Source organism: Fusarium solani, assembly GCF_023522795.1.
Source record: "Fusarium solani strain SB1 chromosome Unknown bctg00000001, whole genome shotgun sequence".
Classification (NCBI taxonomy): domain Eukaryota; kingdom Fungi; phylum Ascomycota; class Sordariomycetes; order Hypocreales; family Nectriaceae; genus Fusarium; species Fusarium solani.
The window spans coordinates 4,970,348-4,982,675 of NW_027072156.1; the positions used below are offsets into that span (position 1 = coordinate 4,970,348).

Here is a 12,328-nt window from a genome sequence, read left to right on the forward strand (position 1 = left end):
GCATGCCTCTTCTCCGTGGGATCAAAAGTATAGAAGTTCAGCCATGGCCCCACGATTAATACAATTTCCCTGTTATTTCATGTCCATCGCGCGAGTACCTCCTTTCCATCTTAACCTTGCTCATCTGACACCTTGTCTCGTTTGATCTCGTCTTCCACAAAATCCAGGAAGTCAGTCCCCAGGTCTGGCGGCAATTGCGTCTCTGAATGCCGGGCTTCCATGGCAAGGGTAACGATGTTGGGATGGTCGTAGTGTTCAAGGACCCAGTCGCCACCATCCTTCTTGGAGCCCCATATAGAAGTTTTTTCGTACCTCAACTGCCGACACGCATTGAGGATACCATTGTGATCCACAGGGCCATTTTGACGGTGCCAGGCTAAAGATTCGATCATGCAATCGAATACACATTCCGATGACGGAGCCGCAAAGAGCGTATCGGGCGGTGGACCAAAGATTGACTTGCCCAGCTCGCGACCAACGGCGATGTCAAGTAAAAACCAGAACCGTGGCTCAGTGTGGGAATCCAAGTTGATATAGTCTTCCATACCCTTGCCTGTGTTGAAGTTCATTTCAAACTTGGGATCGGGTGCCTGTCGGGCTGCATTGGCCTTGGTGAAGAGGACAAACTCAAGTTTGCGTGCTGGACAGGGCAAAGAGTGATGGCTGATGATATGAGAGAGGTGACGATAATCGGCTATCGGCTCATGTATGATGGCATAGACATCAACGTCACTGATGCCAGGCTGGTATGCGCTGTACCCAGCCGAACCGAAAAGATGGACGGCCAAGAGGTTGTCTTTTAGTTCGTCATGGAGCCGCTGGACCAGTTGCTGCGAATATTGATCCAACTGGTTTTGGTCTGATTCTGCCGGCTTTGCCTCATCTTGGTCTGAATCCCGAAGGGGATCGGCCATTCTCCATAGGTGGGAAGGATGAGCCCTTCCGAGATAGATGTAGGAGGAGGACCAGATGGATTGTGAGTGATTACAGGTCAAAGATAGATACGAGAATGGGGAACTTGGGTTGTCGACGTTTGATGACGTATTCATACGAGATTGTGATTCATTGCTGACCATTATGTAAGGGGCTTGACGCTGACCTCTCATTGGGCCTTTGGCGTCATCATGTGTGCCAATGGAAGACCTCTGGCATTGGCTGCCGATGGTGAGAGCCTCGGAAAAATGGTTTAAGGAAGCTTCGCTATCTAGAGAGTGCAAGAACTTGATGATACAATCATGTTTCAGTAGACTAAAGACTGCAAATTGCTTTCGCCCCTGACTCAGAGAGCACGCTTGCGAATGGCCTCCAACAAGACCTTGCCGATGACTCCAGCACTGGGAGGATTCTGGCCAGTGATGAGATTCTCACTTTTACCGCTGGTAACGACCTTGACGCCAAAAAGCTGATCGGCCTTTTCGTACCGGCCTCCATGTTCCTGCAGCTTGTCCTCAAGCAAGAAAGGCATTGCGTCGGTGAATTTATATGCCTCTTCCTCGGCATTGGAGAAACCTGTGACTGCTTGACCCTCGACCATGTAGGTTCCATCCGATAGCTTGACATTGGCCAGGGCAGCCGGTCCGTGGCAAACGGCGGAGACCAGCTTGCCGGACTCGTAAAATTCGCGAACCAGAGCGTGAGACGTGCCATCTACGGCAAGGTCAAACATGGCTTGATGACTTTATTAGCGTCTCATTGTGATTAAGGAAAAGGTACACGTACGTCCATGGCCACCGACGAAGAAGATACCGATATACTCATCAGACTTGCCAAGAAAGCTCTCAAGCTTCTGCGTGTTCTTCCAAACATGCTCCTTTTCTTTGAGAAAGACTTGGCAAGCTTCATCATTCTTGGCATCCTCGATCGAATATGGGTCAATAGGAGCTTCGCCTCCCTTAGGTGAAGCTACAACGAGCTCCACATGGGGAGCTAGGTCGTTGTATGGGTGAACCAACTCGGGGAGATACCAACCCGTCTTCATATTGGCCCGTGTGGGAAGTACATCCTGAGATGTAAGGACGACAAGAAGTTTCTGTTTGGTAGACATGATGTAGATAGACAAAGAGTAATGAAGATACTGGGTGTGTTGTTTTCGTCACTTTGGGGCTTAGATAAGGTATTCTAGAGTTAGAGGATGCCTTTTATGCAGAAGCCATTTTTCGGACATATCACGACTGCCGAAAAGCGACTAGGTTGGTGGTGTCTTAACGCCGAAAACGCACTTGATGTTCCCTGCCACCTACCTTGCAATACGAACCATCGGCTGATAATGTCAAACCTTAATCCCAAAGGTTCAAATTAAGTTAGTTGTTAATTACATTTAGCTCCGCTAACTCCGTGGTTGAAGAAGTAACTCGAAACCGTTGACACAGGCAGCTCATACATAAAGACTCGGAAGCTTCTTGTCGATGTTCTATCTATTGGAAGTACAAACCATTCTTCATCATTGTCAGCTGTATTGTTACATCACGAAAGCAAACTTAGAATTCTTCATTCTCCTCCAACTCAACCCGACCTCAAAATCACTACCAACATGGCCTTCACCATCACCGTTCTCTTTCCCAATGAGCCCGATGCCAAATACGACTTCGACTATTACGTCTCTAAGCACATGCCTCTAATTCAAGAGCGCTGGGGAAAATACGGCGTCAAGAGCTGGTCGGCAACGCAATTTACTAGTGGATTGGACGGTTCGCCAAGTCCCTACGCCTTCGGATCCATCGTCGAATGGGAAAATGCGGACCAAGTCAAAACTGCCTTCGAGGGACCTGAGGCCGCCGAGATCATGGGAGATGTCGCCAACTTTAGCAACAAGCAGGCCCTGTTCCTTCTGGGTCGAGTTGCACACTGAGTTCTCGCACGATTACTGCAGGTTTAGGAACCACTTGAGAGCTCCGTTACCGTGTTAGTGTTGAGGCTCAATCGAAAGTCTGGATCAGATGTTTGCGAGGATTTGAAGTCAGTCGTTGGAAAAGGGTCGTTGTGGGTCTTGAGGCTCGCATACTCTGTGCCATTATCAATACTCATGTAGATGAATGAAAGATACTTGATTAGGCTCTCAATTCTCTGGTTTGACATGTGGAATGAAGTGCTACGGAACTGCGCGATAAATTTGCCTGGTATCCTCGTTACTCGTGTTGGAAGCATCCGTGTCGTGAGTTCGCAGTGTAGATATAGCCATTCCCTCCTTTTGTGAACGAACAGAAGATTGGCCTAGACGGAACCACAAAGCTTACTATACAATCTCTACGGTAACTATGTTACCACTTCTAAAGATATCACCGTTACATGAACCCATACCAACTCGTCGAAATGCTCCTGTAGTGCAAGTAGACGGCCTCAATACTAGGAACCAGGTATTGGGCTCCTCCATTTCCAGCCCACCATCAATAGACAATTCATCAGGTGAGTCCCAAGAGAACAGTCTGAAGCAGTAAAGGTCATCATCAACTGCAACACTCTTCGGGCGATCCCAAGTCACTTGGATCGGCTTGTCCCGATCCTGAATTTGCACACATGGTATTTGATCGGTAACCAGCTTCGCGGGAACCATGCTCGCAGTGAGGACAGCCTTCCCACTAATCACTGCGCTCGTTTCATCACATGGGGGTTCCGTCTGGCAAGACAGTCTCTCAACTTTGACGCAATTTGAGAGAATGAGCGTATACTGCGAATACCTCAAGGGCTCGTCAAAGTTGTACGTGATGGGCCTGTCAACCGACGCCCACGACCAACTTGGTATCCCACCAAGCTCATCGTCTCTGTTGGTATCTTGGTTGGTGACAGGTTTGAGAAACTCTTGAGGCTCAATATAAGGATGGAACCAGTTTGCCCCCCAAGCAAGATCAAAATGAAACTCTCGCTTCCAGAGACCTGCAGCGTATTCGTCTGCTTGGAGAGTTTCGCGGACAAGCTTAGCCAGCCCAGAAAGAGCGTTCAATTTGTCTTTCCGTCGCGATACAGACCGACTTGAGTACTCTGTGACAATATCTCTCCATCTCTCATGGGCTATACTGAGGTTGCCCCGTTCTGGATCACGCATGCAACTTTCCTGGTAGAAGGTGACAACGGGCAGTGGGTTTGAGGGCTTGACTTTGGCCTTGAAGCGGCCTGCTTTGAAAGACGTTGCGAGCCGCTGGAACTGGAAAGGCTGAGGCCTCCATAGAATATGTCCGCATTCGCAGATCTTCCGGCAGAGACACTCCCAGATCATTTCGTCTCCAGTGAAGCACAAGCGACGATTGGGGAGCAGGCTTTCCTGTAGACACCAGCCCCTCTTGTCGAGTGACCACTTTTTGGACATGTCGTCGTCTGTGTCAATGGTAGGCCGAATGAATATCTCGAGAGGTGCTTCATCATAGCCAGGCGGCAAATCGGCGACAAACCGGCGCTGCCACTCAGGGTCACCATAGCGCTGCTTTCCCAAAAAGCGCGACTTGCAGCTAGATGGTTCGAGGGCCGAGATAGTTAGGAGGGAGTGGAGATAGATTTGATCCATCTGTGAGGCATCTTCAAGCCATGCCACTGGATCGTCCTGGGGGATACATAAGGAGTCAACCCACAAGTTCCGGATCTTCAGCCCGCGGCATACAATAATGGCATCTTGGATCGCAAGGGGCATCTTGGCTATAGGAATGGACGCATGGTGAGAACTGATGTTGCTTGTTGTTGTCTTCAAAATTCTGTCGATATCTGAGCCCCAGCAATAACTAAGACACGCGTATGGTGCAGGTTGACAAGGCCTGAAGAGGAATGGCTCACGCGACCCATCCCATGAGCCAACATCTATAAGACGACGCGGCATAAAGCCTGGGTTCGGCATGGCACATGCCTCATCGTGCTCGAGACAATATGAGAGCCACTTGGCCACTCTATCAAAGGCGGCTTGAGAGAAAGATTCCTCGACAACACTGAGAGACTGAGCCCTGGGGAGTCGTAGCCTATTCTTAGGTTCCGGTATTTTTGAATAAAGAGGGCGTCCATCCGGCCCTCGGGCGAACTCGTCGTAAATGGGTTCGCACTCATCGTACATGTGCTCTCCTAGTCAAGAGTTAGCCAAGGCTCAAAGAGACAATCGAGGCTCATGTGTCGGTATCTAGTTGTCGGGCGAGCTGACTTACCCTTTGACTTATGGAAGAATTGGAACGAGCTAATCTTCTGCATATCCTCGGGGAACCTGGCCTTTTCGTTTACCGGCCCTAAAAAGAGCTCTACCTGGTATGGAACTGGCTTGAAGAACCGTATCAAACCATGGTCATCCTTATGAGCGTTGATCCAATCAGGAACAAAGGCCTCAATGACTTGCAGGAGTAGATGGCATTCTACGCATGACGTAGAATACTCGAGACAGGTCCGTATGGGTACGCAGATTCTATAAGGATTGGCCATGTGCGGGCATCTTTGTGATGTTATCCATTCGACAGAGCCCACAGCCCGGCCAGAGTCGTCTGAGGCATCGCTTGCATCTTGCATGATGGCGTATGTTTCCAAATGCGCGGGGTAGGTAGGTAGTTGGAACCCACTCTCACTGTCGACATGAGCGCTTTCCCCTCATTCTCCAGGCTTAGGCGATATCCGATCTGAATCCCCACTTTTCAGGAAGCTGACGTGAGCAGTTAACCCTAGATGAACAACCTAGGCTACCTGGGTACACACGGAGCGACTGTTACACTGTTACGGTCTTCGATGGGGTTAGGTCTTGATGCTGTTATGTTATAATAATTGGGTCTTGTTGTAACGGAGACCCTCTTTCGAGGCGGCCTTGATGATGAGAAGAAGAGTCTTGTAAGCTATGTATAAATATATATGCCTAATGTACAATACTAGCAGCTATCTCAGAAAGAAACAAGATTCACCCTCAAACTATATAAACCGTCGCATCTAGAAGCCAGTCTAGGAAACAACTATGTTCACCCCCTTCCAAGCCCGTAGAATGACAATCCATCCTGTATGGGCTCAATATGCCACGCCGTCTCTCCAGATCGACCCTTTAAGCCTTGAGAGACCTCATGCGGCGAGCATGGAAGCTAGAAGAGCATCCGCTGCCAGAGCCGGTCGAGGGGCTGGCTGATCCAGAATCGGCGTCGAAGCCAGTGGCACTAGGAGCAGGAGCAGCAGAGGTAGCAGCAGGAGCCGTGGTATCGTCAGTGGCGGAGGTAGGGGCAGGAGTATCGACAGGAGCAGAGCCAGAGTCCGATTCGCCACCGGCGACGGTCTCGGTAACATCGCCAGTGGCGCCATCGGCAGTACCACGGATGGTGCCACCAGGAATGACATCGGGACCAGGGGCGACGGGGTACGAGGTGGAAGATCCCCAGAGGCTGAAGTTGACAGCCTCGTCGGACTCCTTGTAGACACCGGGAATCTTGACGCTCTGGCCGGGCATGCTGGTGGCGCTGTTGCCAGCAACCTCAATCTGGGCACAGGCGTAGTAGAACTCGGCCTCGCCATTGTGGGCGCCATGGAGACCAATGTGCTCGCCACGGACGAGGTACTGGCCATCGGGGATGGACGACGGCACGTTGAACCAGACTTGGTCCTCCATCCAGGTGCACCAAGCATCAGTGCGCAGCGACTCAGCGCTTCCAGCCTTGCAAATCAGGGTCTGGTGGATTTTGTACCAGTCACCGCTGCCGTCACTGCTGGCGGCATTATCGACGGGGCTGACATAGACCTGGGAAGGTCCGGGGTGTGCCATGCCGGTACCACCGTAGGCCATCTTCAGGCCAACCTTGTCGCCAGCCTTGACCTTGAAGACCTGCGCAGCAGGGACGGCTCCCTTGTTGCAGGAGAAGTCGGCGTCGAGAGGAGTGATGGAGCCGGAGGGAGGGTTCTTGAACTTGGTGGGCATGTAGCCGTTCTGGTGCTTGCGAATGTAGGTGTTGGCGGTTCCCTCGAGGGCATCGTTGACAACAAGCTGGTCAAAGGTGTAGTGACCGTAGACGGAGGCGACGGAGGCCAGGACGGCGGAAGCGATGGAGAACTTCATGGTTGCTGGAGTTGGTAGTTGAAGTGAGTGGGTGTGTCTTGAAGAGAACGCTGAAGCAAGGAAGTTGGCAGTAAAAGAGTGAATTGAATAGAGACTAGCTCTGAGAAACGAATGAATGAAACGAGGAAGCGATAGCGAGGAATGAAGATTTCCGATGTAGAGGGACACCCATGGCTTTATATATCTTGATTCCTTCTACCCGCTCTACGACGTCATGCCATTCACAATGGGTCTAAGGATAAGCATGTTTCAAAGATGGAATACCAAGAACTGCCGGTCTTCCCCGGTGTTTGGGCTGATCAGACGAATTACCAGTTCGGAAGTTCAGCTTGGCACCGTGCCCCCGCTCCTCTAAATGTTCCTTAATTTCGTGACGGGGCACCCTTGTGGAGCTCTTCAGCCTCTTGCATTGGGTGCTGCGGCCTTTAGCTCGGCGGATTTAAATTCCACTACTGAGGACCCTTGCGCTCACATCCCGACACTTCTTGGCCCGAGACGCTGGGAATGGAGTCAACTTTAGCGAGGTCTAGACCAAATGTCAGTGCGTTGACAGTGGGAGGAGCATGTGATGGTCTTCAACGACATGTATTAAGGAATTACGAAGTTCGATAGACTGGCCAAGATTGAAGAATTCCAGCAGATGATTGATTGCCATGATGGCACTTTGAGTACTTTTATGAAGAGTTGCCTCAAAGATCCTCCAGATGCTGACTGAGGTGTCAAAGGTAGTTAATCTGGCACGTGGTACTCCTGTTGATGTCTCCGCGTTGCCGCTGAAAGTCGAAAGCCTGTCATTCGGTGACCGCCACCTGCCAGATAAGTCAGCCGTTACTCATGACTGTTTGTTTCAGCAGTCCACGCACCTGAGACAGGGGCCGGGATGGCTTGTTGGGAATCTTACCCCCCATGTTCTTTGGGAACAGAACTCAAGATCGGTCTTCGGTGTTCTTTTGAAGCAGGTCACTCAAGGTGATTTTACGAGGTCTCTGCTTGTTTGCACTCATGCGGAAAGAGGAAGGATAGCTTCTAATACTACTGTGCCTCTCCTTGATGATTGATCAAGGCGATTGTGTGCCGAGAGATTGTTGAGAGCCCTGGGTCTTTTCCATTTGTAAAGAACCTACCCCATAGAAGAAAATGGCTTGACGTAAACTACCACTGATTCTGCCCCAGGAGTAAAATGGCGCATCCTAATCATCGTAAACACTACATTTCATCCTCGGCTATTGCCATCGAGGTCGAAAATACCGGTACACCGCAATCTCGGCATCAAGCCACTTTGACAGGGACCCAGATTGGAGCCAAAGGATCCCCGAAGTGGCCCTCGAAGTTAAGCTTACTGGCTTTACGCAACAATCAGTGCTTGTACCAGCATAAGTCTAGTGCTGCTCTCAGTACATCTCAGGCTGTTGGACCACCACAGAGATACTTGGCCTTGTGAAGCCTTACTATACTTGCTGTGAAGCTAGAGTCCCGTGAAGATCCCCAAGATGACACCCAGGGGGCAAGTAAATACAATACTAAAAACCCTTGCACAGCACGGGGTTGTTCTTTACAGTGCTCCGTGGATTACTGGAACCCAGCCAGGAGGGAGCCATGTCATTTGTCTCTCCAGGAGGCATGGCTTCCTCTTTCCATCACCGAGAATGTTTACTCCACAGAAAATACTTACTCCAAAATCTACTATATACTAAGAAAAAACGGTGTAGAATGCGAACCACAGCTCGTCACTCCTGAAATGCTTTCAAGCCATCCTAAAATATAACCACAGGATACATGTCAGAAGCATTCTGTTAGGTGCTTCGCGTTTACCTGAGGGCCTGAACAACAGCGTCGTAGGCAGGTTTGGGCGAGTAGTTGTTGTCGAAGAGGAGAGGGTTCTTGCCGGTGCGCCACGAGTCCTGATCACGGACACCCCAGACGGTGATGCCGACGCACTTGGGGACATTGAGGCAGGCCTTGGTGACTGTGGCGTAGTCGTTGGCAGGGGCACTGGCGATGTCAAGCTCAGTGATGGCAACCTCGGAGACACCAGAGCCGGCAAGAGCCTGGAGAGCGCCCTGGATGCCGGAAGCGGCACCCGGGTCAAGGTGAGTCTGGGAGCCGATGCCATCAATAGGGATACCGGCGGCGCGCCACTTCTTGACGTGGGCAACCATGCCGGTGGTGACCTTGGCGGCGTTGGCCGAGTCGAGGCTGAAGTCGTTGATGTATAGTTTGGCATTGGGATCAGCAGCTCTGGCGGCCCTGAAGGCGATGCCAACAAAGTCCTCACCGAGAACGCGGGAGAAGACCGAATCACGGAGACGACCATCCCATTCGAAGATTTCGTTGACGACATCCTGGTCTTGTTAGTCAACTATCTCAGAATAATTTGATTAGTTGAATGCGTGCTCACCCAGGCGTAGATCTTGCCCTTGTAACGACCAGCAACCGTCTTGATGTGGTTCTCAATGACCTGAGTCAGAGTGTTGCGGTCGTTGATGTTCTGAACCCACTGAGGCAGCTGAGAGTGCCAGAGAAGGGTATGACCTCGGACTTTGAGGCCGTTCTGCTGGGCAAAGTTGACGACCTGGTCGGCGCCAGCAAAGTTGAACTGGCCACGCTGGGGCTCGGTGGCATCCCACTTCATACTGTTCTCGGCGGTGACCTGTCCAAAGTTGGCCTTGATGATGGCATTGTTCTTCTGGTTACTGAGGAGGTTGGGATCAGTGATGGTGCCGTAGTACTTTTTGCCCTTGTTGATGATGAGCTTATTGATGCTGTTCGGGGACTGACGGGGCTCGACGTTGGCGGGGGCGGCCGCGACCAGCGAGGCTGCGAAGAGGAAAGAGGAAAACTTCATGATGAGTTGTTGATGGGTTGAGAGAATGGAAGCAAGACAAGCAAGACAAGAAAGAAAGAGAGAGATGTCCTGTAGTATGGAGAGAGAATGTGTGAGAATGGAGAGGAAAGGAGAGAAAAGTTGATCGTGGGCGGGTGGCAAGTGCCAAGAAGAGAAGGACGGAGCAGGACATTATACATCACCGGAGTTGATGCAAAATTTGTATGCTATTCGGCATCACCAGTGTATCATCCGGAGGAGATGGTCCGTTGTTTTTTTGGTGTTGCCTTAGAATTAACCCGGATCTCATTGGAGGAATAATACACCGGAGCCTCACGTTTCATTTCTACCACCTGGACCAGGGGTTATCTGACTAAATTGAACCCCGAGCTTCTGGAAACAGAACATGCGGCCGCGATCGCCGCATTTGACCTCTGGTTTTCGTTTATAAACGTGCTTGGCGTATTTTTCTCTCCGCAATTGGATCAGGGGTTATCTGACTAAATTGAACCCCGAGCTTCTGGAAACAGGACATGCGGCCGCCATCGCCGCATTTGACCTCTGGTTTTCGTTTATAAATGTGCTTGGCGTATTTTTCTCTCCACATTGGACCAGTCAGGGTCGATAGCGTCGTATTTCGTTCTTCGCTCTCTTTGCCTCAACGAGAAACCTTGTAAGGATGCGTTTTGAAGCATCACCAAGTTCACAAGGAGGAGCTTTTTATAAGTTTTCACTGGTGAAGTCAATGTCACATACTGCAGTCTTTATTAGCCACTCATCTGTATATCCTTTCAACCATCACCTCTCGCGCACCTCTCCCTCGGCCCCCCTCTATAGCTTCAGGGGAGATAGTAGGAGGTTGCCTCTTCCCTAGTAACTGGATCGCGCTATTCCTTGCTGGCATTGAGAGATGCCAAGCGGGATTAATCTACTCAAAACATCCTGCCGCGTTGTGGCGCTATCAATGCTTCTTCTTTGCTACCCTCACCTGACTGAATTGGATTGTTTGGCAAAGAACTCGGTGGGGCCTCAGATCCTTTAGCTGTTTCAGGTAGTCGTTTCAGCCCACCTACGGACACGGCGTCAGCTTTTCAACTGATATCCGCTCTGAATCGGATGTTCGGCAATCACCTGGGCCTGGTTTGACAGGGTAGAATCCCACTAAACTAGCGAGGCAGCCAGTACATCTGTAAGTATTGCTAGCTTTTGGACGCCGCTCTAAAACTCGACCCGCCCCTAGTTATGTGCGGATGATCACAACATGTTAATTAAACAACATACGTGCCGTCCAAGCCGTGAAACTTGCAGTAATTAAAGTCAATTCTCAACGATTACGAGTCTGCTCACTTGCTTCCAATTTATCCATGTTAGACACGCGGCGTGATACGATGACACTGAATGCTACAAACGTATAATAGAAGTCAGTCTGGTTTCTCTGCATTGCACTGCCTCTCAATTTCTTTCGCGCATCGCAATCAATTTTTGCTTGATTCTCTTCATTAAATCGCTCTTTTACTTTCTATCTTTCTATTCGAAATGCAATTCAACAAGTTGTTGCCCTTCCTTGCCACGGCGCTGGCGTCCGTGCCCGAAGTCGTTGATGCCTCTGCGTGCAGGCATCAGAAGTCAAACGCTCCTGTTTCCCATGTCGATCCTGTCACTAAAACTCCCCATTCGACTCTTTCCACCATCGCCAAATCCAAGGCCACTAGTACGTCTGTTGCCAAGGCTGTTGTGAAGCCTGCAGCCCCCACTGCTTCTTCAGCCCCTGTTTCTGAGGAGGCCTCCACCTCTGAAGTCTTCACGGGCTTGGGAACTCGTTATGGCCTGTCCGATGGCTGTACCGAGGAAGACTGCTGGCAAAACGGTGCCTGTAGCTTTGTCGACTACGATTTGCCCTCGGGTCTGGATGGTTCTACCTGCGTCTCGGATGATATCTGGGAAAACGGTGCCAACTGCGGCGGTTGTATTTCCGTCACTTACAAGGGCGTCACCTTGAAGATCATGGTGAGAATTGGTCCTATTTTTGGGCTTTCCGTCCTCTTGTGAAGATTCACAATTCTAACTCTGTCCTAGGTAACCAACAGGACTGGCGGAAATGCTACTCATCTTGATATGACCCCGTCGACCTGGTCGAAGCTCACCAAGGGTTATTCCGGAGGTGGAGTTGACGGCATTGAATGGGAATGGATCAAATGTCCTCTCCCCGAGTCGTCATCTCTTCAAGTTCACATGCACAAAGGAGCCTCCAAGTACTGGTTCGCTGCTACGATTGAGAATGCACTTCTCCGCACTAAGAAGGTTGAGGTCAGCAGCGACAAGGGCAAGACCTGGCAAGTCTGTACCCTTCATGATCCCAACATGTATATTCTTGACGACAAGACTCTTCCCAGTGACACCGCCTACGTCCGTGTTACCGACATCAACGGTGGCCAGGTTGTTGTGAAGGATGTTGTGCTCAAGTCTGGTGTGGTGACCAAGGCTACCTAGGTGTTTTTAAGGTTAGGGTAGGGACCTAG

General features: G+C 50.6%; 7 protein-coding genes across 7 annotated transcripts; 2 read left to right on the plus strand and 5 right to left on the minus strand.

Annotated features, from left to right (window-relative positions):
* Window positions 1-110: 110 nt before the first annotated feature.
* Window positions 111-1,076, minus strand: MRS44_003675 (uncharacterized protein; the record flags this gene model as incomplete). Its single annotated transcript, XM_046268526.2, has 1 exon — window positions 111-1,076. One exon carries the CDS (start codon window positions 1,074-1,076, stop codon window positions 111-113), a length of 966 nt encoding a protein of 321 aa, XP_046137795.2.
* Window positions 1,077-1,279: 203 nt separating this feature from the next.
* MRS44_003676 (uncharacterized protein) lies at window positions 1,280-2,044 on the minus strand (the record flags this gene model as incomplete). Its single annotated transcript, XM_046278287.1, has 2 exons — window positions 1,280-1,668; window positions 1,720-2,044. 2 exons carry the CDS (start codon window positions 2,042-2,044, stop codon window positions 1,280-1,282), a joined length of 714 nt encoding a protein of 237 aa, XP_046137796.1.
* A 486-nt stretch (window positions 2,045-2,530) lies between these two features.
* MRS44_003677 (uncharacterized protein) lies at window positions 2,531-2,848 on the plus strand (the record flags this gene model as incomplete). The annotated part of the gene is made up of 1 exon (XM_046280851.1): window positions 2,531-2,848. One exon carries the CDS (start codon window positions 2,531-2,533, stop codon window positions 2,846-2,848), a length of 318 nt encoding a protein of 105 aa, XP_046137797.1.
* Window positions 2,849-2,871: 23 nt separating this feature from the next.
* On the minus strand, window positions 2,872-5,469 carry MRS44_003678 (uncharacterized protein; the record flags this gene model as incomplete). Its single annotated transcript, XM_065623288.1, has 3 exons — window positions 2,872-3,113; window positions 3,298-5,037; window positions 5,118-5,469. 3 exons carry the CDS (start codon window positions 5,467-5,469, stop codon window positions 2,872-2,874), a joined length of 2,334 nt encoding a protein of 777 aa, XP_065479360.1.
* Window positions 5,470-5,986: 517 nt separating this feature from the next.
* Window positions 5,987-6,985, minus strand: MRS44_003679 (uncharacterized protein; the record flags this gene model as incomplete). Its single annotated transcript, XM_046275431.2, has 1 exon — window positions 5,987-6,985. The coding sequence occupies one exon, from the start codon at window positions 6,983-6,985 to the stop codon at window positions 5,987-5,989; it is 999 nt and encodes a 332-aa protein (XP_046137799.1).
* Window positions 6,986-8,793: 1,808 nt separating this feature from the next.
* On the minus strand, window positions 8,794-9,830 carry MRS44_003680 (uncharacterized protein; the record flags this gene model as incomplete). Its single annotated transcript, XM_046270598.1, has 2 exons — window positions 8,794-9,327; window positions 9,384-9,830. 2 exons carry the CDS (start codon window positions 9,828-9,830, stop codon window positions 8,794-8,796), a joined length of 981 nt encoding a protein of 326 aa, XP_046137800.1.
* Window positions 9,831-11,345: 1,515 nt separating this feature from the next.
* Window positions 11,346-12,299, plus strand: MRS44_003681 (uncharacterized protein; the record flags this gene model as incomplete). Its single annotated transcript, XM_046275432.2, has 2 exons — window positions 11,346-11,816; window positions 11,886-12,299. 2 exons carry the CDS (start codon window positions 11,346-11,348, stop codon window positions 12,297-12,299), a joined length of 885 nt encoding a protein of 294 aa, XP_046137801.1.
* Window positions 12,300-12,328: the final 29 nt, after the last annotated feature.